Source organism: Aulonocara sp. 'chitande type north' Nkhata Bay, linkage group LG22 (assembly GCF_057382095.1).
Source record: "Aulonocara sp. 'chitande type north' Nkhata Bay isolate Kocher_YH1m ecotype deep benthic linkage group LG22, A_spYH_male_GT1.1, whole genome shotgun sequence".
NCBI lineage: Eukaryota > Metazoa > Chordata > Actinopteri > Cichliformes > Cichlidae > Aulonocara > Aulonocara sp. 'chitande type north' Nkhata Bay.
The window spans coordinates 37,988,416-38,012,608 of NC_141364.1; the positions used below are offsets into that span (position 1 = coordinate 37,988,416).

Below are 24,193 nucleotides of genomic sequence, written 5' to 3' on the forward strand. Positions count from 1 at the left end.
GCTTAGCCTGCTTTATTGTCGCGTTGCAGCTGCGAGTACGGTACAGACAAACAGCAAACGTCGCCACTGCCTTTAAAAAGCAGACAAATTTAATATACAGGGGGAAAATACACACAACAAATGCTATGAAAGAGTGGGAGTGATAAGTCTTTTCTCTTGTTGTCTGCCCATTCACGGCAATAATCTGAGAGAGGAAGCCGATTAGGAGCGAAGGGGAGGTTTGCGGTACGGTGTTCGCATCGATGGCTCTTTTCAGCCATTTTGAAACAATGTTTATCCACGGGTTTGTTATAGCGTCGAAACTTAGCTTAGTTTACTGCTGGGAGAGTCCTAAAGGCGGGCTGAGGACTCACTGCGTCTTTGTTCAGCATCCATTGAGGCATGCTGGTGTGTTAGAGAGGGGCGGAGAAACTGCCCGAAATATCAGATCTTGGGGATTTCTGTAATTTGTGCCGTTTTCAGAATATCTGGGAAAATGTTGCGGGGAATGCACTCCGCGAATGCTTATTGAGGGTCTATGGACTCACTGACTGGATATCGCGAACACCATTAACCCATGATTTGACATTTTTTATGTGAAAAATTACTTTTTGTACACTGTAAAACCCAACAGTGCATCTTACTAAAAGAAGTAAGTTGTTCTGTAATGTTTTAAGTACTGTTGCTTTAAACTGTTTAAGTAGTGTTAATTCATTTGTATTAGTCATCATCCACGGCCCCGCCCCCAGCGTTTGCCTGGACTTGTCGGCCATGAGACACAAGTCTCGTCAAGAGAAATTTTGCAAGAGTGGAAAGTACAAGATAAACGTTATTTTTATGTTTTTTTGTTAATGCTTACTTCTAGCGTACATTTATCAGACTGCTTTGTTTTAGTTGTACTTTGTTGTAATTTATCAGACTACTTTGTTGTAGTAGCTCGTAACTTAGCTTGCCAGCACACAATTCCCGCCTAGCGCTGTATGGAGTCTGCCTTCACAATTTAAAAAATTAACGGTTGGTGGCTTGTTTCAATCAAATAGTTGGTAAGTAGTCTAATTTTTGCAAACTGCATGCCACAAAACCTTTGGTAAAATCAGTGTTTAGGCTTTTCTGACGCTGAACTTTATCAAGTTCAAATGTAGCCTACTTTTGACACAGTGAAAATGGTAGAAGATTTATTTAGTGTTCATTTTAAGAGTTTACTGGACAAGTTCACCTTCACAAATTTAAAATATGATGCTTAGTGGCATTTTAGTCGTGAAATAATTTTCCTTTTCAAAGCTGCACTGCACCAAACCTAAACGTTTCTGACTCTGTACTTTCCAAGGGTTAGCCTATTGTGTACTTCACTTATGTAAAATTGCTTTATTATTTCATAACATTTAGAGTAGTTGACCAACCTGAATTGAAAATGAACTGTAGTTACTGTTTTCAAAGCTTGTGTTATCTAGGTTGACTGTTTTTAAGTGAAGTAAAAGTCTAAAAGTAAAAACTGTTCTGCTAGCATTCTGTCCTCATGGCTTTGTGTTATTACAGTCTGACGATTGAAGGAGCAGTAGCATGCCGAGAGATCATCCAGCACTGCACTAAAGACAGCCAGTAAAGGTGATTTTAAAACGATTTGGCATCAAAATGTGGAATTGCAAGTTGTGTAGTTTTTCTACTGCCATAAAAGTCATGTTGTTGAAGCATTATCGGCTCAACCATGGTCAGTACGCCACAATTTCACCCTTACCCTGTCTCTACAACACATGCATGTGTACATTTAGTACATTTAATTCATTAAAGATACACATGTCAAGAATGCACACTCCCACACAAAGAAAAGACGGTTCTTATCTAGATTTGAATAAATATGGATTTTGTTGCCCTGTGTGTAATTTTAAGCAGCCATTTATTGAAAGCCAAATGTTTATCCATCTGAGGGGGCATTTAAAACGAAAAGAAACTGTTCCATGTCCTTTCAAGAACTGCAATTTTAAAACCAATGTATACTCAACCTTCAATGCCCACAAATGCAGAGACCACCAAAATTCAACAAGTTACAATGAAGGCATTGTGCAAAGTGTTATAAATGTAGAACAAAAAGATGACATGCAGCTTGATTCAATAGAGTCATCAGATGACAATCAAGTGGCATCCACCAGTGAAATCAGTGGAATTGAGGGTTTAGAAGAGCAGTTGCAATACAATCTGGCTGGATTTTTCTTGAAAATGCAGACCATTCTCCATGTGTCTCAGAGAGCAACACAGGAGATTATTGAGCATATTGATCAGTTGTTTTTGTTATCAGTACCTCTGGTTAGAAAATCAGTTGTAGATATACTGAAAAAGCACAACTGTACATATACGGACAAACTGGTGGATGAGATTTGTCAGGCAGTTTCTGATAGTAATGTTTTACATAAATGTGTCACATCTGAAGGACCACTATCTACAGCAAAGAGGAGGAAATCATATTACGAAGCAAATTTTCCATATGTCAAACCTGTGGAGTATTTAATTGAATCGTCAAAGCACACTTATATGTATGTGCCTATTCTCACATCTTTGCAATTGTTGTTGAAAAAAAATGATGTGCTTGAAGAAATTAAACAAGCACCCACACAGATTCCTGGACATTTCATGTCATTTTGTGATGGATCCTACTACCAGGAAAATGTTCTACTGTCACAAGAGGGACAGAAATTGTCAATAATACTTTACGTGGATGATTTTGAAATCGCAAACCCACTTGGTACCTCAAAGAAAATACATAAAGTTTTTGCAGTTTATTGGACACTGGCAAACTTTCCAGTTAAATCTCGTTCTGCTCTACACTGCACTCAGCTTGCTCTGCTGTGCAATTCCAATGATGTACGCCAGTTTGGGTATAAGGAAATGTTGTCACCACTCTTAAATGATCTGAAAACTCTTGAAGAAGTAGGTGTCTACATTGAGACTCTTGGTGAATGTCTTAAAGGCACTGTCTACTCTGTTGTGGCAGACAACCTTGCTGCCCATGGACTTGCTGGTTTCAATGAGTTTCAGGTCTACATATTTCTGTAGGTTTTGTCATGCCACCCAAACAGAAATGCAAACTGAAAATGCTGTTACAGGGAATTATGTAATGAGAACAAAAGATGCTCATGATAATCTTGTGCAAGAGCTTCAGAATGATGACATTGAGGAAAACTATGGTGTTAAAAACCCCTGTGTTCTTTCTGACCATCTCTCTTTCTTCCATCCTGTCACAGGCTTCCCACCTGACCTCCTACACGACCTGTTTGAAGGTGTCGTTCCAGTGGAGTTGGCACATTGTTTAAAAGGTTTGATTTCTAAGAGATATTTTACCTTAGAAGACTTAAACAGAGCAATTCTGCGCTTTCCCTACCAACATTCTGACAAAGTTGATCGCCCTCATCCAATACCCTCAAATTTTGCCAGGCGAGGGACCATTGGTGGGAACGGGCATGAAAATCATGCCCTTCTTAGACTGTTGCCTCTTCTCATTGGCTCCAAAGTTCCAGAAAGAGACACTTTTTGGGAAGTGCTAATGGATTTAAAGGACGTAGTTCAGCTTGCCATGTCTCATACTTTTAGTGACGAGACCATTCAGTACATGGCCTGTAAAATATTAGATCACAGACAACTCTTTCAGGAAGTGTTTCCTAATGTTCGATTCAGGCCAAAGCATCATTACATCGAGCATTACCCACACTTAATAAAGTGCTTTGGTCCCTTAGTTCATCTTTGGACAATGAGATTTGAGGGAAAGCATAAGGTTTTCAAAAAAATAGTTCATGACACTCACAACTACAAAAATGTACTAAAAACTTTGGCAGAGAGACATCAAAGCATGATGGCATTTTATTTGTCCTCATCAACGTTTTTCAAACCACCTGTGCAAACATCCAAAATGGAGTCTTTGTACATTTCATCATTACCTGCAGATACACAATTATTTATTTCAGGTATTGCTGACAGTGACACAATATATGCAACAAAAAAGGTTACAATTAATGGCACAAACTTTGCAATTGGCATGTTTGTATGCACAGGTGCTTATGCTGCATTGCCAGAGTTCAAAGAGATTCTTAATGTACTGCTCATCAGAAACAACATTTATTTTCTCTTGAAAGACTATGACACTTATTACGTTGAGCACTTGCGTTCATATGAAGTAGCAGAGAATCAACAGAGGGGTCTCCGTCACAGTGTAAAATCTCTGTGCCAACTGTCTGACCACATGCCGCATGTTGCTTACAAGATAGCAAATGAACTCATTCTAACAACAAACCATTTCATTCCAGTGTCTGACTAAAGAAACAGAACTGAGACATCAGCTGATTCCACCAATTTCTGAACCAATGCAAAGGTAATTCATCTATTCAGTTTTTTTGTATTCACATAAATGTTTTTATATTTTTGCACAATTAATATTTTGCAAATAACTGTAAACACAAACATGTATTAAAATGCCACTATAATATGTGAAACCTGTCTGTTACAGAAATAACAAATTCAGATGGAGGCAACAGGAATATTGAAGCTAAGGGTCATCCTTGATAAGGATAACGCTGAAAAACTTATTTTGCCATCTCGTCCAAACAGTGTGCAAGCCCTCATAGATGCGATCAAATCTAGGCTAAATTTTACTTTTGACTTTCGGCTTCAGTTTCATGACCCAGATTTTGATAATGCCTTGTGTAATTTGGTTAAAATAGAAGACCTGCCAGCTATAGCATCTGTTAAAGTTGTCAGGTTAGTTGAGCTTGACCGGATTTCAACGAGCACTGATGACACAATCCTTCAGACTGATAGCACTGATACCATAGATTCACCAGAGCGTATTAGTAGATGGCCAGAAGTTTTTATTGTTCCGCCATTTTCTTATGAAGTGGAACATGTATTAAGAGAGGGTAATGCAGCATTTGATAAAAATGGGAAAGTAATTACGCTGACACGAGATCAAAAACACAACATACTTGAGACAATGGGGGAAGAAATCTACAAACTAAAAGCATACCCTAGTACAACACAAATTGGCAAGGCTGCAGAAGCTTTAGTTAGAAAACATCCCTGTCTGAAAGAGAGGAATTCTGACACTGGGTGGGAAGGGTGGAAGAATAGCCTGAGATATAAAATGGGAAACCAAAGAAAGAAGTTGGCTAAAGCTGGCATCATGGATGTTGCTGTGAATGCTGGAAAGCGCAGCAGAACAAACCCAGATGGAGCTTCACCAAGGGCCAATATTAAAAGACCTAGGAGAGGTGAGGTCAACTTCCTTCCTTCTTATCCTTCTGGAGAAACAAGGGAGTCTCTGGAAACCAGAAGACTTGAGATGGTAGAGGAGTTCAAGAAGACCTCAGCAGAAAGAGACATCCCTCTCATTCATCAGCATATGATGCCCACTTTTGCCCTCCGGCGTGAAGAGATTGTCACCACTTCTCCTCCTGTATCAGAGCTCAAGGACAGATGGCCAGCACTTTTTCATGAGACACAGGTAAGTACAACTACATATATAACATTTGCTGTTCATATAGTATGCTGTGTTTTGCTTATAATATTTTTGGAATTCTCCTCAGCTCTACTTTGAATTTCATCGGATCACCAATCAGAATCTGCCACATGTGTTTTATGCTGCACTGGATGATTATGCTCCTCAGCTGATTGGACTTTACAAAAAGAGGAAAACTGGACGGGTCGGTGAAAGGATGGAGCAGCTTTTGTTGGCATATGGAAAACAGGTATTTAAAAATACTAATTATTATTCTGCTTGCTTGGCAGTTGCCATTGCTATGTTTATATATATATATTTTTTTTTTTTTATTTATTTATTTTTTTTTAGGACAAAAACGACATCTATGCAACTAGAACAGCAGCTCTGGCCGGCCTACCAATGTACCTCAAGGAGGATTCTTCAGAGATTTTCAAAACATGCAAGGTACTTGGGTATTACAATAATTTGCACATTTGAATTTAAAAAAGGTTGAAAGGAGTTTATAAGTCATCTGGACTTGGGTTGAAAGTTGAAGACGTGAAGTTGAATGACTTATAAACTTCTTTCATCCTTGATTTGACTGGATGAATGAAAAATGAACCTTCACTGTCAATTTAAAACATGTTATGATATATAGAATTTGAAAAACTGAAGAAAAGTGCCTGACCATTTGTATTTATACTTTTAACAGAGGTATTACAGATGAATAATTGTGCACTGTGTATTATAGGAGGAAATTGAGTTCTATGAAGCCACAATTGCTCTGGTTGCTGATGTCGATGAAGAGGAGGTGCCTGGAGGAGTTCCTTTCTCACCACGCCAAGTGTTCATAGTACTTGAAGATCAGGTTGTTATGACTCATCACTCATGGACTGATGCCCTGGTGTGTTTGTTTGGGCTAATCTATGCTCTGCATCTGAGCTATCCTGAGAAGTGTACTGGCTTTTTTGAGTTCATTCAAGTAGTGTTGCTGAAGCTAGACGATGAGAGAAAGCAACTAAAACCAAAATTGCAGACACTAAAAAATGAGCTTGTGTAGATGATGTTTGTTTTTCACTGTCAGTATAGTCGTGCTTTTTCAGTTATCTGTGAATGGCTTCAATAGTTTTATTTGTTCAGGGTAATTAGCTTTCTAAAAAGCAATGTGGAGAAAGCTAAGAATAAGGAGACAATCCATATTTGACGTTTTGTTTGTGATTGAAAAAAATCTTTACATAGTGTGTAATCTTAAGCTTATTTCTAAAAACACCTTTTAGTTACATGGAAATCTTTTGGAAGATAACTGATAATTAGTCAATATGTACAGTATACTTTCAAGCTTTATTTTTTAATTGTGTGATGAGTGCCAGTTCACTTGACTCGAGGTCTGGGCAAAACTGTTGAGAAGCCACAAATACCTTTGAGAATATTTTTTGTTAGTTCAGCTGTTTTCTATAGTTGCATTGCTGTAGTGCATCTGATTTCATTATTATACTAAATGTTACTTAAAATTGTGATTGTTATGGCTCTAATTGCCTCTAGACTATTGTTTTTTATATGATGTACACCTAAATGTGTGTTTTGTATATTTAATTGATTTTCAAAATGCTACAAAAAACATTCAAAATTCCCTAAAAGCGCAAGTTTTAAAATGCCTAATTATTTGTTTGTTTGATAATGGCTTTAGCAGTCATAGGTTATGACTCAAAGTATGGTTGTATTCATTCTGTATTTTCTCTGCAGTTAAAGTTAATAAAAACTGAATGGAAAGAACAATAGCTTGGTTTTGTGTTAATAGTACTTGAACCATTTGGTGCAATCGGTTTCCCCAAATGGATTAAGTTGTTTAAATACAACTATTTAAGTTAATTTAACTTAATTTGAATATGAGCATGTAACACTTTAAATAAGTTTGAATAAATACAGCATCTTAGTACAACAAATTTAATGGTTTAAGTTAAAACATACTAAAAACAATGAGTAAATAAACATAATGCATTTGAGTTACATTATCATATTTGCTTTGGGTTCTTGGGACTCTAATAAAGTACTTAAATAATCCAAAACTGTTTAAGTTATAAAACTTGAATCAATTGGTGCAATCGGTTTCCCCAAATCATTTGAGTTAACTTAACTGGTCAGGTTTTACAGTGTAGCATGCAAACAGTTAGAAAACTATACTAATCAGTTTTTGTTTATTAAGCCATGAAAGCCTTGTGTACTTACTAAGAGACAGTAAGAAAGTAAAAATTCCAATACAAACAACTTATGTCTATCATATTCTAGACACAGCATCAATTTAAATGGGTCTAATACTAAACTACAGAAAAAAGGCATCTTTATGAGTTTTAATTACCCAGATATTTGGTTAAAAGGGACCTATTAGTTCGGTGGCCCAAGCAGATCAAATGCACATGAGCAAAAAGAGAAAAATGCTGGAAAAATACACAAAACACAACAGAAGTTGAATAAAACAGAAGTGTTTTTGGAAATTCATCAACGTGATGGAACAACTGAAGTGACAGAGGCCAAAAGAATCAAAGGTTTGTACTGAGACATGCTTTCTGTCTCTGAAATCACTTTTGTTATGTTTTGTGAAGTTTTGGGATTTTTTTTTTTATTTTTTGAGTTGAGTTGAGCAGTGAGTACCCCACAGACCAGTTGTACCACATATTTTAACCCTGCCTCTAGCTGACAATATACTCTCTGCAGGTAAATGGGCACTCTGTAGCTACCAATGAACAGATGAGCTGCTAGGACAGCTGAACCATAATTTCCTCTTTAGCTGGATTTTGATAAATGTAACTGATAAGAGTAGTGGCGCACTCACCTGTGTGTGAAATAATTGAAACCTGGAGTATGGTGAACATTGATTTTTTGCTTTCCATGTCAACCAACCTTGGGCAGCTTTTGCCATACTACTGTGGCACATTTGTAGAAGACAATGCTAATGTGGCCAGCATTTTTATACAATTATTCTTATTCATTTTTCCCAATGGAGCTCTTGGCATCAAAGAGAAACAAAAACTCATGAAAGCTACTAACACGCTAATCTGTAAAATATTTACCTGGCAAACATTAGCATTAGAGGTGTTATTACCATGGGAATTAAACATGAAAAACCAGTGATTTAATATAATCTACTGTGACTTACATCCATTTCAATGACTACAGCACTACACAGCAGCCTCGGCTTATCAACACATTTTATGGCTAATTAAGGTTAGCTGACTAATGCTAGCAGCATTTGACTTTCAAGTCAAATGCTGTAGCCAAGAAAAGCTACATTCTGGTTGCTCCCTTGCCACAACCCTAATTAACCCTCAAACATAACACAAGAAACATAGCAAGTGTAGTTGGTGCACTGAATGCCACATATATCAGTCATATTTGTTCACACTGCTTTTAGACAAGTTACCTGTTATAAAGTAAAATAAAATGACTGAAGATATTGACGTTAGCATTGTTAGCATTGTCACTGTGAACATGTTAGCATGTTTTACCTCAAACTGCGGCACTGCCAAGGAAACGCATAGAAAAGCTTTCCATTACCTCTAAAGGAGGTATCTTGGAGGTATCGAAAGATTTTTAAACAACATATTTTTAAAAATAGCTTAAAAATATGTTTAAATTCATAATAGAATGATATCATGGTATATGGTAAGATACACTAAGACAGGGTGAAGCCCCCCTCCCCCCCGCTGTCTTTACTTTGTGAATAATGATAGATGGCTCATGGGTCACATATCTTCGCAGATTAATTACACTTGAGATGCATGCACGTGCATGTACATACACTGTATCATTCTACCACACACACACAAAAACGCACACAAACAGTTGCAGAGTAATGTGAGTCCTCATTCATTTGCCCAAGTCGTTTAGGGTAATAGAGCTTAATGGAGTGTATTAACCCTGTCCAGCTTGCATTTCCCCTCCTCAGATGTGTGTGTGTGTGTGTGTGTTCACGCACATGCACAGGGAAAGGGGAAACCTGCCAACTGTTTATCTGCAAGAGACACACACACACACACTGGGGGAGTACAGATCTGGTTTCCCACTGTCACAGATGCTTACCCGCCTCTCCATTAGAGATGTGATTGGAGTGGACATAGAAAACCAGCAGCCTTGTTCCCATAGGGGCAATCTGAGGAAATTATTGCCCAGCTCCTCTCCGGGGAGTGTCAGCGCTCCAGAAAGAAGCACTTAATCGACTGCTATCACATGCGACTTCTCTGTTGGCTGCATTGCATAGCTTTTTGAGGCATTTGGTGTGGATTTATACTAGTGAAATGCGTTTGATGACACGTGATCAGTCATGGCACACAGTAAGGCTCTCACGGGAGCTGCTGAGCTCTCTAGATGTGGAATGCAGAGATCAGACAGTTAGCAGCATTTGCTGGGAAATAGATGATCAGTGGAAATGAAGATTGATGCCTTAGTTAATATCTTTTGTCTACCTTAATCCACATTTCTGTTTGATATATGGATAAAAACTTAAGATAGTGTCATTACTGAAGAAGACTATTTTTTTAATATTATCCTTACTGTATTTATTGTTTGGCCTCCTGCACTTTAGTAGCATGATATGCTAATTGGACAAAAATAATAATAATAAAAAAAATGGTGTGAGCTCAGCTGGGGTAGACGCTGCTGGTGGTCAAATTTCTTGGGAGGTCCATCCATGGATGTAACATGAAATCTGCAACCACACCCAAGTGAACAGCATGCAGACAAGTAGATCTACTGTGTCATCTTTAGTCACTCACACAGTTGTGGCTGACCTCCTCACCCTGGTCAATAACAACTGCAAACCGAGCCTGCTGCACCCTCAGGCTTACACCACCGCACACAAGCAAATACACACACACAGGCACCACCAGCATTGTCATAAGGGTGTAATTCTCTAGACTGCCAGAGGATGGCAGCTGAGGTCTAAGCTGTGGAACTGCAGAAGCCGAAACACCAGGGAAAATGTGAAATAGTGAATCTATTATCATGGTATTCCCCCTCATCCATGATTCTAAGGTGGACACATCAGTGCAGACTGATTACTCTGTGATGTTCTGTGATGTGATGATATAAATGCCACTTGTTTTGCACATATTCAACTCTGTATATTTTATATATTTTATTATTATTATTATTATTATTATTATTATTATTATTATTATTTTATTTTTTTACTATTTAATTTGTAAAAATGTGTATACACACACACACACACACACACACACACACACACGTAGGAAAATATTTAGTATACACATCCAGAAATGCATACACTATTATATATTGTACATATATTTATTAGTTTCAGGTTGGCCATTCTTGTATTTTGCTCGTTTGTGTTGTTGTGTTTGCACATCTCTGTTGCTTGTGGGGCTCGCACACAAGAATTTCACTCGCATGTGCTGTGCCAGTGTGCCTGCACATGTGATGTGACAATAAAAAGTGATTTGATTTGATTTGATTTCTGATTCATTCTGAAATTTAGCCTCGGTTATCTTGTTTACCATTGAAATAATAACCAATATCCCAGGTTCTGTGTAGCAGCTCAAAAATGCTTCTAATATTTTAATTATTCAAGGTTATCCCACTTTGGTTTGAACCAACCTAACACACAGCTGGATAAAAAATCACATGAAATGGCTTTCCTTCAAAAGAAAGAAAGAGAACCGAAATATTTAAACTGAAATATTTGATTTTTGCACAATTTTGATAAAGACTGTGAGATCTGTGGTAATACCAAATAATAATAATGAGAGAGTAAAGCCCGTCTTTAGAAAATACAAAGCTTATTTCAGATGATACTGTTGGTCACATATAGGTTGAGTAATTGTTTTGAGACCAGTAGGGAGATATAAATGAAGACAAACCAAAGCAGTCCACGAGAGATAATGGACAAATAAATACAGGATCAATGGGCGAGTTAAGGCAGGTTAAAGTGTTTGTTAAAGGCTCTATCGGTCCCTGTGGACTGAGGCTTGCGGAGTTGAATAATGTATGTCCGCTCCCGAAGTAATGAAGTGGAAGTGATAGGGAGGAATACGGCTGGCCTCCCAGGACTCAACGCAAACTGTACACACTCTTAAGAGCTTCCTGTAGCCTAAACCTGTCTCGCTCTCTGCCTGTGTCTGTCCGTGTCTACCTCTTAGACTCTCTCGCTCTCTCACAAACACACACACACACACACGCACGCACGCACACACACACACACACACACACACACACACGCACATGCTGCACATTGGCTAAGAGGGTTAGCTTGTCTCTGTTCCTCTGTCTTACATCATTGATGAGGAAGGCCAGGGCATTTATAGTATCCCACTCAGAGTTCAGCAGCTCCAGATCTTCCATGAGCCTCTTATTAGACAGGAGCAGAGAAGCAGCACGCACAGATAGCATGGCTGCTACTCAGTGGTCAGACAGGTTACTTGGTGTTGGCAGCCTTGTTTGTGGATCAGATCGAGCCTGGCTTGCACTTGTACTTGGTTGGTGCCATCGTGCTTAACAAGAGGCAGCCTCTGTAGACCGTGTCTTGTGGTGGAAAAGAAAGGGCTATTTTCTTTCCTCATGATCCATTTATTGCTTATCCTCTTCTGTCCTCTTCTTCCTCCCTGAACATTCCTGCTTTTTTCTCAAAGAGCAGTAGCATGAATGTGAGGTGGAAACGTTACCTCATTTCACCCTGGTTTTCATTGGTCTTGCTGGTTTAACACTGCGAGACAAAGAAGTCTAACAGGAAAATTTATTTTATTTTTATTATGTTTTACTTAACCTTACAGTATCTCAAGTTTTCCTTTTTTAAAAGTGGTTCAGATAAAACATTCCATATGATACAAACAGTATGTAAAGCAGCAGTGGCCTTCTGTCAGGGCAAGCAAGGCAGCAGCATTTGCCCAGTAAAATCTAACACACACACACACACATGCACACACAATTGCACACACACATGCACACACACCTTTTTCTGAGCTCATTAAAAAATCACATGATGTATAATAAAACACTGCCCGTGTGAATTCTTTCATTGTGTTTTGTAGTTATTTTTACTCAATGATTTTTTTCCTTAGCACTTGCCATTGTTAGTTAATTGTGAATAAGCCAAGTAGTGCAGCAAGGTGAAGAAAAAAAAAAAAAGACAGGCAGTTCAAAATCATTAAAAAGGTATGTTTAAGTCATTATCTCTTCTTGCCTTTCTGTAAAAGTCACTGATGTAAAGAAACATTCAATTTTTCTGTCAAACTTGTGAAAAAGGCGTTAAAATAAACAGCCTAACATTCAATGAGTTGTTTTTTTCCCTTAAATGTTAGCCTATTAACTAAAACAATTAAGCTGGTGAGCTTAGCCTAACAAAAACACTAGAATCTATAAAATGGGGAAACAGCTAACCTTGCTCTGTCCACAGCCCAGTGGTAAAAATGTACCTACAAGTACATTTCAAACTAGCTACTTAGCATGTTTACGTAGCAAATTGTTCATGTGGTCACTTACTCTCATTGTTTGGCCATGCAAGCATGACTGACATGTAGATGTACACTATAAAGACTCATATACAGCATTTTCATGTAACTTGGAGCTGATTAAAACAATTCGATTGGTTGCTAAAATTATTGTGCATTAACTGTTGATAACACAAAAAGGTAATTACACCAGGGCAATATTCTCTCTTCAGATTCTGCCAAATATGGCAAAACGGATTAAACAGCGCTTCACAGTCCAAACGGATACCGCGAAAGCAACCCGAGTGTTTCTGAAGGCAAGTCAGTCACCTGATACCAAACAGAGCAGCTTTTCAGTTATTAAATACAAAACGGAAGGCAGAGAGCTCCACAAACAACAAATACTCTGACAGAGCATCTCATGGGAGGAAACACAGTTTGTTGTGACGACCATGAGTTCTAGCGTTTAGGCATTCATTGGCTGCAAAGGATCCATGTATTAAAAATATGGAAACTCAATAGATTTATACTTAAAATGATTAAAGTCTGCATTTCTGTCACATCTTTGATTTTTGGTAAAAATCCTTGATTATAAAAAGTGTGTGTGTACTTGCAGGATGTACTTAAAGGATATGATGAAATTATAGCTGCAGGTGGCAACTGGCACATTTTTGCATGCAATGTCTACACCATGTAACTTCGTTATTATCATTTCATTGAAGTAAAAGAAACACAAAAACGGTTGGGATCAGTAATTTGTTTGTGATGCAGAAATTCACATAAACAAAGAGGAAAAAATATATATATTAAAAGAATATTTTGAGATAAACACAGAAAATTAATGATGAAAATTGGTGTGGCATTTACATGCATTTTCATGACCCTGCAAACTAATTATTTTAGTTTTCACTGTGGCGTAAAAAAAAATGGATTAGAGGGATTCTGATTTCATTCTGGGACCTTCAGCACCAACCACTGAGAGCTAAAACCAAGTCGAAGGCTCAAAAAGCATCTACATGTTAAACAGCGATTAAAATTGCATAGATTTCATACTTTAAGGTGGAAAATGTTCAAATGGGACGCGCTGTGATTGAAAGAAGTTGTGATTGTAGTTGTTTGGCCCTCCACTGCAAACACTTTGTGCTGTACTTAGCCCTCCTCCTCTCACATTAACATGCTTCTATCATTAACCCCCACGCCCCACCTACTGCATAATAGCTAGAGCTGCATGCAGGAGGGAGGAAATAAGAATGTTTCCTTTCTTTTTTTTTCCTGCGGAGCATCTTGAATGAATGATTGATGTGAGGGGAACGAGATCAGAAAGATATAATCACGGTCTAACGAACGCAGAGCCTTAAGAAATGTATACCACAGGAATGCCATGAATTTATAAACAGACCATATATTAATATATAAGTAGGTGTTTGAAATAACAGAATCTGTTGTGTCTATCTATCTATGTGCAGTTCATGCTTTATAATCATTATTTGTGGAATACTCTGGTACAGAGCTTTGAAAGTTTAATTCAGGCTCTGCAGAGTCTCTTCATTCAAATAAACGTACAAGTTATTTCCTCGTGTACCATCCCAAACAAACATTAAACACACCCGTGTTCATTGTCAGCGGATAAACAAATTGCCATTTTCCTTGAGTGACGTATGTTTTGTGTGAAGACGTGCAACGCCAGAGCAGGGAGATAACTTCATTTCCGAGCTTTGAGCATAGATGAGGGCGAGACAGTTAGTCCGTGTTCAGTATATGAGCACCTTTCATGGGACAAATGGAATGTCAATCAAGAGCCGGTACACAGATGCTTTCTCCCTTGTGGGGACTGAGATGCTTTCTGGTGATGCAGCTCTGTTGTTCCAGCCTTACTCTGGGTGCACTGGGAATATTTTGTCCTTTTACCCCTCCACATCCCCTCACTCCATTTCAGATCCCCTGACTATTAACGATTTCTTTAGCTCTCCAAGTTTGCCTCCTCTGGCTTTTCCTCTTCTCCACATCCATTTTTTCAAGTTGGATTTTTGCACGGAAAGTTTTTGTTTTTTTAAAACCTCTCCTTTCTCCCAGTGTTAGAGACTGTGGGAAAAGAAACAAAAAAGGTGAAAAACCTGAGATTGGCACTGAAGATCTTGACATTCAGAAAATATGTTCATATACAACCAATATGCACAACAAATATGTTTTAAAGGGAATCCAATTTCTTCTTCTTCTTAGATTTAGGCTGACATTTCTTGCAATCTGTATCTGAATCTGTGACCCTCATGATGCAACATTTTTCACCCTGATTTGCTAAGATATAATTTTCAGCATGCATAGAACAAATCTTCAAAGTAGCTCCAAGCAAACCATAAAGCTGCATGTGTACGTCCACAAGGAAGTAAAAATGAGACATAACTTTGTATGAAAAGCTACTTCTGTTATTGTTGCTATGAACTCTAGACCCAGTTTAAGCAAGGTGATATTCTGAATCATTTTTTTTTTAGAGAATGTCAATCTCCTAGCTTGAAAATGTCGCTATAAATTTTCAGTCTGGCTAAAAGCAATTAATGTGGGTAGAAGTAAAAATCTGTATTCAAAAAGTGGACATAAGTTCTGTGTCTGAAAACCAATGCAGTTGCTTTTACGTTGTACTCTTTCTGATGGCCAGAAGGGGGCGACACCTGTCACCACAAAATTCATCTATGTGAAAGCGACACCTAGCTATCTTGTTATGTAGCCTTCACAAACACTTTCCTGACCAGTTTGTGGACTCGTTCAATGCTAATTTGTACATTACAGTGAAAATCTTGAGCGTTCATGTGATGATAAATGGATTAGCACAGTTGTCTAACACAGCGGTCTCCAACCTTTTTTGCGCCACGGACCGGTTTATGCCCGACAATATTTTCACGGACCGGCCTTTAAGGTGTCGCGGATAAATACAACAAAATAAAACTAGTACCGGTACCGAAAAAAAGAAGATTTATTCATAACACACGTGAAAAGACCCAGGAAAACTGAGTTAACGATAAAAACGATAACAAAATAACACTGAAAACCCTGAAAACCATACATTTCACACCTGAGCCTCAACTCGCGCGGCCCGGTACCAAACGACTCACGGACCGGTACTGGTCCGAGGCCCGGGGGTTGGGGACCACTGGTCTAACACACCAGAGATCACTGGTTCAAGAATGGGAGGGGACACAAATCCCTGGAAAGGTTGTGTAAAGATTATCCTCTTATATAGGACTATGTGAGGAGGGTAGAGTGATATTTTTTCAGGCTGGTACTGATACTATTATTTGGTGATTTTAAAATTGAGTGTTCCGATATGTCAGCAAATATATTTATATTTTGTTGATGATGTTGCTGATGATCCTATATAAGCACCATTATATTTTTCTTTTCTTTCAGACACACAAAACATAAACCTAATAAACCCTAATATTTGTTATGTGTAGTTATCCATTTACTCACTCACCAGGTCAGATGGTTGTTGTGATTAAGGCGTTCCAAATACGTGTTGCTAACAGGGAAGATGAAGAGGTCATCTGGTGGCTGGAATATTCAACATCATCATTCCTAACACGGCTGAAGGGTGTTTCTTCCATCTCTTCTTTATGTTTTTAATTTTAATTTATCGGCTGACACAAATGCAGATACCAGTCGATTGGCAAATGTCCAATAATATCTGCTTGCCTATAAATTAGTCAGGTTCTGCAATTTTTAAAATAAAAATGTATTTATCAATTACATAAGAAGATATTATATGTGTGATGTCTGTAAAGTCCTAAAGTTGCAGAGATGGTTATACTGGTTGCATTTATTAAAGGTAGATTCAACATCAAATGTAAACCTGTCTCATATCACTGCATGATCATTTGCAACATTTTTTTTTAGAGAAACAAAAGAAGAAAACAGAAAACAAAGTCCCTAATATCTGTCCTCCTTTTCTTTCTTGTACATCAAAAACTTCTGTTCTGCCGGTGTGCCACAAATGTGTACCCAAATATTTTGGTACAATAAGCCTCTCTGTTATCCTCACAGCCCTTTCACACCTGCCCTTTTCCTCCTCCTCTATGATGAAAACCTTAAAGTGGGTTGAGAGAAAGAGAGAGGAAGGGGAAAAAACGTTTCCACTTCGTCGGGGCAGCTTAAGAGTTTGTTATTAAAAACATGACAACCCATTCAGCCACTAAAGGTGCTTACTCAAGGGAATGCATGGAATGTTTATTCTTTGATTAATTTGCTTGGAGGAGACCTGAAATTCCCCCACTCATGAATATATGGGTGACAGCGAGATTTCTCCGTGGTGACAAGTTATCTAAACAACAGGGCAAAACGATTATGCTAATATCAGGTTGTAGTCATCAATCATCGCGTGTCAATGTGGTGTCAACGCATCACGTTCCCGATCCCACCCCCTCTGGCCATGTGTGCCAGTGTAAATGCGTGCGTGGACGTGTGCAGCTGTGCGCCTGTGTTTATTGAGAGAGAGGAGAATTGATCACAACTCTCTTTACGCCTGGGGACTCTCGGGAGCATCGCTGCGCAGAGCTGTTCTCTTGGATAAGAGGCGAAAGGAAACTGGGAGGGAATTAATTAGGAGTGAGTTTCTTCATCTTGATATGAACACACACACACACACACACACACACACACACACACACACACACTCGCGCGGAGTCCAGGCTGACGTCAGACAGACGCGCCTTAAAAACCAAAGAGCGCATCACGGAGAGATGCGTGGTTTGATCACACACACAAACTGGCGTTGGATTGTAAGAGAGCAGGGACACTTTAAAGAGCAGGAGCAGTCTGGTGGATGAGGTGGAAACTGCGGGTGAAGCCGAGAAGTTACTTCGAAAGTCCGTCAGCGCTTGTGCGTAAAATGAAAGCGCTGCGTAAATGTCCGCGTGTCCACTTTTGGACGAGATGGTAGATGAAATTCTAATTAAAAACAAAAAAAGCTGCAAAGTTGACCGGAAAGTATCTCTGAACTAGTGTCAGGGCAAAATAATTTAAAATAATTTTTAAAAATCTGCGTTTGGTACGGATGCTGCTGGAAGTCGCTCCACATCTGCACTCCACTTATTTCCTCTTTGGTCACATTTGAACCATGGCTTACTCTCAGCTGGGATACTCCTACTCCACCACGCCACAGGTACGGGTAGTATATTGTTTTGTCTTTGATGTTATTGATGAGGGCCTGAGCTAAATAAGGAGGATAAATAGATTTTAACTGGTCAAAAAATAGTCCATCAACAAGTCCACAATGGAGAAAATGTGACAAAATCAGCACATCGGTGCTGTTTTATTCCAGCTTTTGTTTTGCTTTTGAGAAAATAACTGAGATTAAACATTTGCTCCTTTGTGAAAGTTAGGAGACATTTAAAGCGCCAGTGTACGTAAGAGAGTTTCTATACACACCAGATTCCCTTTCCTTTATGGATATCAGTGAGTTCGTTTCATACATTTTTCCTTAGTTTCTGATGACTTCAGGCTCCCTGGCCGGTTGCTTGGAGCCGGGAACCCCCCCGTCCCACCCGGTGCTGCGCTCACCGGGCCACCAGCTCACCCCAGGAGCAGGCATCGGAGTCTACAGCGGCCCTTATCCCAAGAGCCAGAGCTATTACAACACCTGCGCTACGGACGCCGCTCTCTATTCCAGAGTGAGTGTCACACTTCACTTCTAACTCTTTAATTCTCGGATTTCAAAGTGTTCACTTCCGGATTTTTTTTCTTATTCGTTTTGCCCTTACAGTAAAAACGTGTACAGATTGTCTCTTGTGCAGGAACATTTCTGAAAACACATAAATAAATAAAAGTTTGTTTAACCTTGATTAGGCATTAATTTCTTCAATATTTTCAGGGGCCACTAGATCACAAAGAAGGAGCTGCATCTGTGCATGTGGGGACATCTCAGACTCCTGCCTATTATCCTTATGAATACACATTTGGACAATATCCTTATGACAGATATGGGTAAGTGAACAAGAATGTTTTCACTGCTCTTAAATTAAAACATATTTTTAACATGATAACTGTAAAATATCTGTGTCAGCATTATCATTTACTTCAGAATGATGGGAAAAACCTGTCTGTAGCAGGTTTATGGAGTCAGTGTTATACTATAATAAGATTTATTATATTTATAGTGTTTTATTGTAATTTACTCAAATTTAATTGTAATTTATAATACCACATTCTTACGAATATCTAGTTTTCTTTCCCTCTGTTTTTCACTTACTTTTGGTATGAGCTAACTGTTTATTTGATTCTCATAATCTGGCTCAGTTATTCCTGCTCAGACGGCGCTTCGCGTCGTAAAAACGCCACCCGAGAGACCACCAGCACCCTTAAGGCTTGGCTGCAGGAGCACCAGAAGAACCCCTACCCCACTAAGGGGGAGAAAATAATGCTTGCCATCATCACCAGAATGACGCTTACGCAAGTGGGTTCTTGTAAAATATTTGATGTTTATCGGGAAATTTTTGGGTTCTGTTGCATGATAATGTGTCTGATTTTCACCTTTTCCTAATTCCATACAAATAGTACATTTTCCCACATTTCGACTTTCCTTCTCCTCCTTTTCTAACTTTAAATTCGCTTCTGATTTCTCCTTCCTTCCCTCAGGTGTCTACGTGGTTTGCAAATGCACGCAGGAGATTGAAAAAGGAGAACAAGGTGACGTGGTCACCGCGGGCTTGTAAAAGCTCAGATGACCGAGGCTGTGAAGATGACAGTGATGAAGCTGAGAAGCCACTTAAAAGTGACAAGGAGCTTCCTGGTATGCAAGTCCTAAATCAGTCTGCCAGCAAAGTTTGCTTTGTTTCATGGTTTTCCGAGCTTTGACTGTTATGCACAGACTCTTTACTGTCGGTGTCGTTTGTTTTTTTCTCAGAGCAACAGTGCGCAGACCTGCAGAGTGATCTTGAGGACTTCGATCTGCTGGAGTCTGATGCTTCTGATTGTGATCCAAAGCCACAGTTTCTACCTGAGGACAATGAAGTGAACCCAAACACAGAGCTACCCCACGTGCAGCTCGCACACAACCCAGATACACTGCACAGAAAAGAGAGACTGTCCCCTGACTGCCCCAAACTCACACCGGTCCAGCACCAAAGCAGCTCCTTCTATCTTAATGCAGACCTTCGAAGCACAGATGCCAAACCCAAAATCTGGTCCATCGCTCACACTGCTGTGTCTTTGGATGCCAGCTTGCAGTCTGAGTACCCGCCATGTATGCTGTCATCAACCGGTACTTCCTCGTCACCCGGGTATCCGACCAACATGGCACTCACCAAGACAGAAAGGCAACAGGAATCTCCAGTCGCCACACTCAGAGAATGGGTGGATGGCGTTTTCCACGGCCCTCCTTTCCAACAGCCCAAACCGGCTGAGGTATGGAAAGGCCTAAACGAAGCTACGATAGAGAGCAGAACACCTGGACAGTCCTTTGAAATTGGGCGGTCTGCTTCAGCTTTGTAGTTCATCAACAAGCCATCGTTGGGAGAGACTGACTTAAACTCGACTTAATGTGAAAGTCGATATTTTGACTGTGTGACTTGATCAGCTGACCGTTCACTAAGAGCCACTCCCTGTTTGCCTGTTGAAGTTTCCATTTTGTTTTAAGGCAGGACCGCCAGTTCTAGTTCAACAACTGTTTTTGTGGGCTTGAAGACAGTGGGTAAAAATGTCATGCTTAGAGTAAAATCTTAGTATCTTTACCAGCTCACAATCCAGACTGAGCCATGCTAACAAGCTTAAGTGAAAGCAGTGTCATCCCCCGTTGCACTGTTTTTCCTCGTTCAGAGAATGGTTTAAAAAAGACATTCCTTTTACTAAAGGCCCATGCACACTGCTTCAGGAAATCCAAAGCCCGGCAGACCCGCTCTGCATAGTCACAGTTGCTAAGCTATGATTGGAAAATAGTTTATTTTATTGAAGGAATTTAGTGAACGGTCAGTTATTGGTGTATGATCCTAATGTGGCAATTTGATATCCCCAATGCTCTCTTACAAGTTACAGACTGTTGCAAACTACATCAACGATCAACTGTCACGGCACACTTCTCTGCTCCAAGGCTGTATGATGCACACACATGAAAAAATACAGTGTTGTACACTTGCACGATAGCCTGCACATGCACTGAGTCACAGAAATAAAAGGCGTGTTACTTAGCATGGCAAAGTTCTCCGACTGTGCCCTTACATTAGCTGCCCACTGTCTGGAACCAATAGTAGAATCACGTTAGCTGATATAAATCCAGTTCAGGGGAAAGGGAATATACCTCGGCAGTTTTGGATGCGTGTGTGTGAGTGTGCCACAGACAGGGTATTTGTGTGTGTGTTTTGAAGGAAAGAAAGGGGGAATGTGAGTGGTATTCAGCCGTGACTAATGGAAACACACAGAGGAGGGTGCTGCTAAATTGTTAAATCGATGCCACTTCCACCTCGGCTCCAGATATAGCTGCAATCAGCGATGCGTCCCTTTTCATTAGACGGCTTTTGACTTTGTCAACCTGGGACTGCAAGAAAATCCACCACAAGCAAAATGCTTCATAAAAGCTCTTAAGTAATTTTAACTAAGTGTCACGTCTTTATCCCCTCTGGTGATTTCTTTTTCATGCAGGCAATAAATAGAAAAGATTGCTATAATAAACAGAAATCAGGCAGTTATCATTAGCCTAAATAACTTTTTTTTTTAAGAAAAAATGCGTTTTCATCAACTTTAATTATTAAAGGAACCTCCACAAATTTCACAAATAAAGCACAACAAGAAACAGTGAAGAGCTGTTGTCTTTTTCCTTCACCCCCCCAACAATATTTCTGCTCATCCTGTTTTCGATTTAGTAGCAGTGATAAAGTATTTATCAGAACAGAGGAGGGATCTGCCTGGGCTTTGTATGGAATTAACCATTTCAAATTAAATAATTCAGGATGAATTCAACCGAGAATTTCATTCTGTTTCTGCTTCATAAATAAGTAAGATCTAAGATGATAAATAATGACATCTGACGTTTTATTTCTGGAAAGTTTTCTTTCTCCTGCTTGCTGGCGACTGGGATCTTATTTTGGTAGGCTGCAGATATATCTTTCATATTTTCGCTCAAATTTTTACATTTTTCAGTCCAAATTTAATGAACCAGAACAGGTACAATTTTGTTTCTGGTTTAAAAACAATCTTGAGGCAGATTTGACTTCAAAAGAAGAAGTACTAGTGTTGTGAAGGACGCTGAATGACAGCCAGATAAGAGGTTGGCTTTGTGCTAAGTGGGGAAAGAGATATAAGGGTATACTTGCTCTCACCCTTAGCCGTTTGAGAAAAAACGTTTTTCCTCTGGTAGAGAGAACAGGGAGTACGGGGAGAGGAATATGCATTTTATCAAGTTGTGTCAATGTGACTTAGCTTTGGTTAGGAAAAGGTCCAGCTTCCCTTTATATGTTAATTGGCAATTGTTTTCAATACAGTGTTTGTGCCTGTGTTTTCATTATATAATTTCATGAATAATATGCAAACTCATTGTAAAATTCAGACAAGCAACAACACATTTATTGTCAACTAAGGGTCAGCAGCATGAAGCTGTGACCACAGTACTGACATGTACACTTAAAACTGACATGGCTAAAGGTTGCTTACTTACACATTCAATCACTGTGCAATATTAGCACTCAGTGGAAATTTACGGCCACCAGAAACTGAGCGCATTACTCATTTCCTATTGTGGTCTAAAATAACTGCTAAGAAAATGATTCATATTTTGCTGATAAACACTCCACTGTACTCGCTAGCTGGTTGCAAGTCTGCCTCACTAAAATTGGCTCATTTTTTTTCTTTGTTACTCAAAGTAGAACCAAAATAGTAGGTTAGAGCTATAATCTTAAAAACCAAAATCAAAGAGCTGGAAAACATTTCAAATAGTCCAGCTCTTGGAAAGTGAACAATCTATTGATTACATTAGCATAGCCTTAGTACAAAAAAAAAAGACTTGAAGCCATCATACTTTGGTTTCTGGACTGCCTTTTTTAAGCCTTTGGTAATTTTGGTGTTACAATCCAGATTATTTCTTTTTCTAATTGTTTGGGGGGGGGGGGGGGGGGGTCTTTTAATTTAAATACATTTTAACCCACATTTGGATGATAGAGTAGCTCTGGAGAGCTATTAGCTAACATTAGCTTGGTTAGCAAGGTACTACGGTAATTCAGTGCTAGCATATTGGATGGCAGTCTGATTTTGGCTAGCAGAAAACAGCTTTCAAACTGAATGAGGAACTGGAGAGACTGAACAACAAACATAGTGTGTCTTACGATGACTAAATGCTGAAGAAAAAACAACTGTCACTCAGATGCAGTTACAACTGATAAGATATAACTTTAAGCATAAAACAGGTTAGAGCAGGGGTGTCATACTCCAGTTCTCAAGGGCCAACATCCTGCTTGTTTTTGAGATATCCCTGCCCTACCAGCTGCTGAATATGTAGATCAGGTGTGCTTTGCCAATAAGAAGCTACAAGGGCAGTACAGTGGACCTCAAGGCCTGGAGTTCGACACCTGTGGGTTAGAGGACTGAACTGTGTAAATTCATCCCCCATACAATGGCCAGAAAGAACAAATTAGCTATTAGAAAAAGAATTAGCTATAGAGAACAAACTGTTTTTTGTACATGTAAGAAAAGTTTTAATGCGGTATATCTGAACATTTTAAAAAAGGAGTCTATGAGGACTGACTACAGACCCCATAAAACACTGATGTATCTTCCAAGTTAGGAAAACGAAGCCAATGCAGAAGTACCTTAAACTGCATTCTCTCTTATAGCAATGGTCCTACAGAATCTATGGGGGAAAAAGCTTTCAGCCTTGACCTCGGTAAACACTTTCCTGCTGAGCTTATGGGCTCACTCTTTTTTGGTCAGATTTAATAATAGTAAAAATTAAAAATTAACATTCTGCAAATGGTAAATGGAATGGTACTTACCACCATATAGCACTCACCACTTATAGCACCTTTCTACTCAGTAGAACAGTCAGGCTTTCTAGGGCAACTCTCATTCACACAGTGACAAACATACTCATACTGTGCTTTTATATATTCCAAAGCACTTTCTAACATTTACTCCCGAAAAATGCATCAGGATCCAAACTAGAGGATTCGGGGATTCAGCCAACGACCTTCTGATTAGCAGACAAACAGCTCTGTTGATGTGTTCCAGATTGAGTTCCACGTGCCAAGTAAAAATTTTCATCTGGAACATTCAATGATATGGGATTTCCAGTTTGGAAAGGCGGAGCAGCCCCACCAACCTAAAGTTTACATTCCTA

The 24,193-nt window shown here is 39.1% G+C and overlaps 2 protein-coding genes across 4 annotated transcripts; both read left to right on the forward strand.

Moving 5' to 3' along the window:
- Positions 1-730: 730 nt before the first annotated feature.
- LOC147304672 (uncharacterized) lies at positions 731-7,199 on the forward strand. 2 transcript variants are annotated; one of them, XM_086280128.1, is made up of 8 exons: positions 731-1,022; positions 1,516-1,584; positions 3,216-3,287; positions 4,272-4,336; positions 4,472-5,464; positions 5,547-5,708; positions 5,810-5,905; positions 6,192-7,199. In XM_086280128.1, exons 5-8 carry the CDS (start codon positions 4,487-4,489, stop codon positions 6,498-6,500), a joined length of 1,545 nt encoding a protein of 514 aa, XP_086136254.1. In that variant the 5' UTR covers positions 731-1,022; positions 1,516-1,584; positions 3,216-3,287; positions 4,272-4,336; positions 4,472-4,486; the 3' UTR covers positions 6,501-7,199. The 2 variants fall into 2 exon arrangements, with proteins under 2 accessions (XP_086136254.1, XP_086136255.1); XM_086280129.1 differs by lacking the exon at positions 731-1,022 and having other exon boundaries at positions 1,473-1,584.
- A 10,157-nt stretch (positions 7,200-17,356) lies between these two features.
- On the forward strand, positions 17,357-21,792 carry irx4b (iroquois homeobox 4b). 2 transcript variants are annotated; one of them, XM_086280996.1, is made up of 6 exons: positions 17,357-17,481; positions 18,360-18,545; positions 18,746-18,858; positions 19,171-19,327; positions 19,510-19,663; positions 19,778-21,792. In XM_086280996.1, exons 2-6 carry the CDS (start codon positions 18,366-18,368, stop codon positions 20,362-20,364), a joined length of 1,191 nt encoding a protein of 396 aa, XP_086137122.1. In that variant the 5' UTR covers positions 17,357-17,481; positions 18,360-18,365; the 3' UTR covers positions 20,365-21,792. The 2 variants fall into 2 exon arrangements, with proteins under 2 accessions (XP_086137122.1, XP_086137120.1); XM_086280994.1 differs by lacking the exon at positions 17,357-17,481 and adding an exon at positions 17,610-18,037 and having other exon boundaries at positions 19,778-21,791.
- Positions 21,793-24,193: the final 2,401 nt, after the last annotated feature.

Excerpts from the sequence above, each read along its gene's own strand:
- LOC147304672 (XM_086280128.1), top strand. The coding sequence starts at position 4,487 with ATGGAGGCAACAGGAATATTGAAGCTAAGGGTCATCCTTGATAAGGAT. Across the intron at positions 5,709-5,809 it reads TGTTGGCATATGGAAAACAG|GACAAAAACGACATCTATGC; the intron begins GTATTTAAAAAT and ends ATTTTTTTTTAG. Across the intron at positions 5,906-6,191 it reads AGATTTTCAAAACATGCAAG|GAGGAAATTGAGTTCTATGA; the intron begins GTACTTGGGTAT and ends TGTGTATTATAG.
- irx4b (XM_086280994.1), top strand. The coding sequence starts at position 17,993 with ATGGCTTACTCTCAGCTGGGATACTCCTACTCCACCACGCCACAG. Across the intron at positions 18,038-18,359 it reads CCTACTCCACCACGCCACAG|TTTCTGATGACTTCAGGCTC; the intron begins GTACGGGTAGTA and ends ATTTTTCCTTAG. Across the intron at positions 19,328-19,509 it reads CCAGAATGACGCTTACGCAA|GTGTCTACGTGGTTTGCAAA; the intron begins GTGGGTTCTTGT and ends TCCTTCCCTCAG.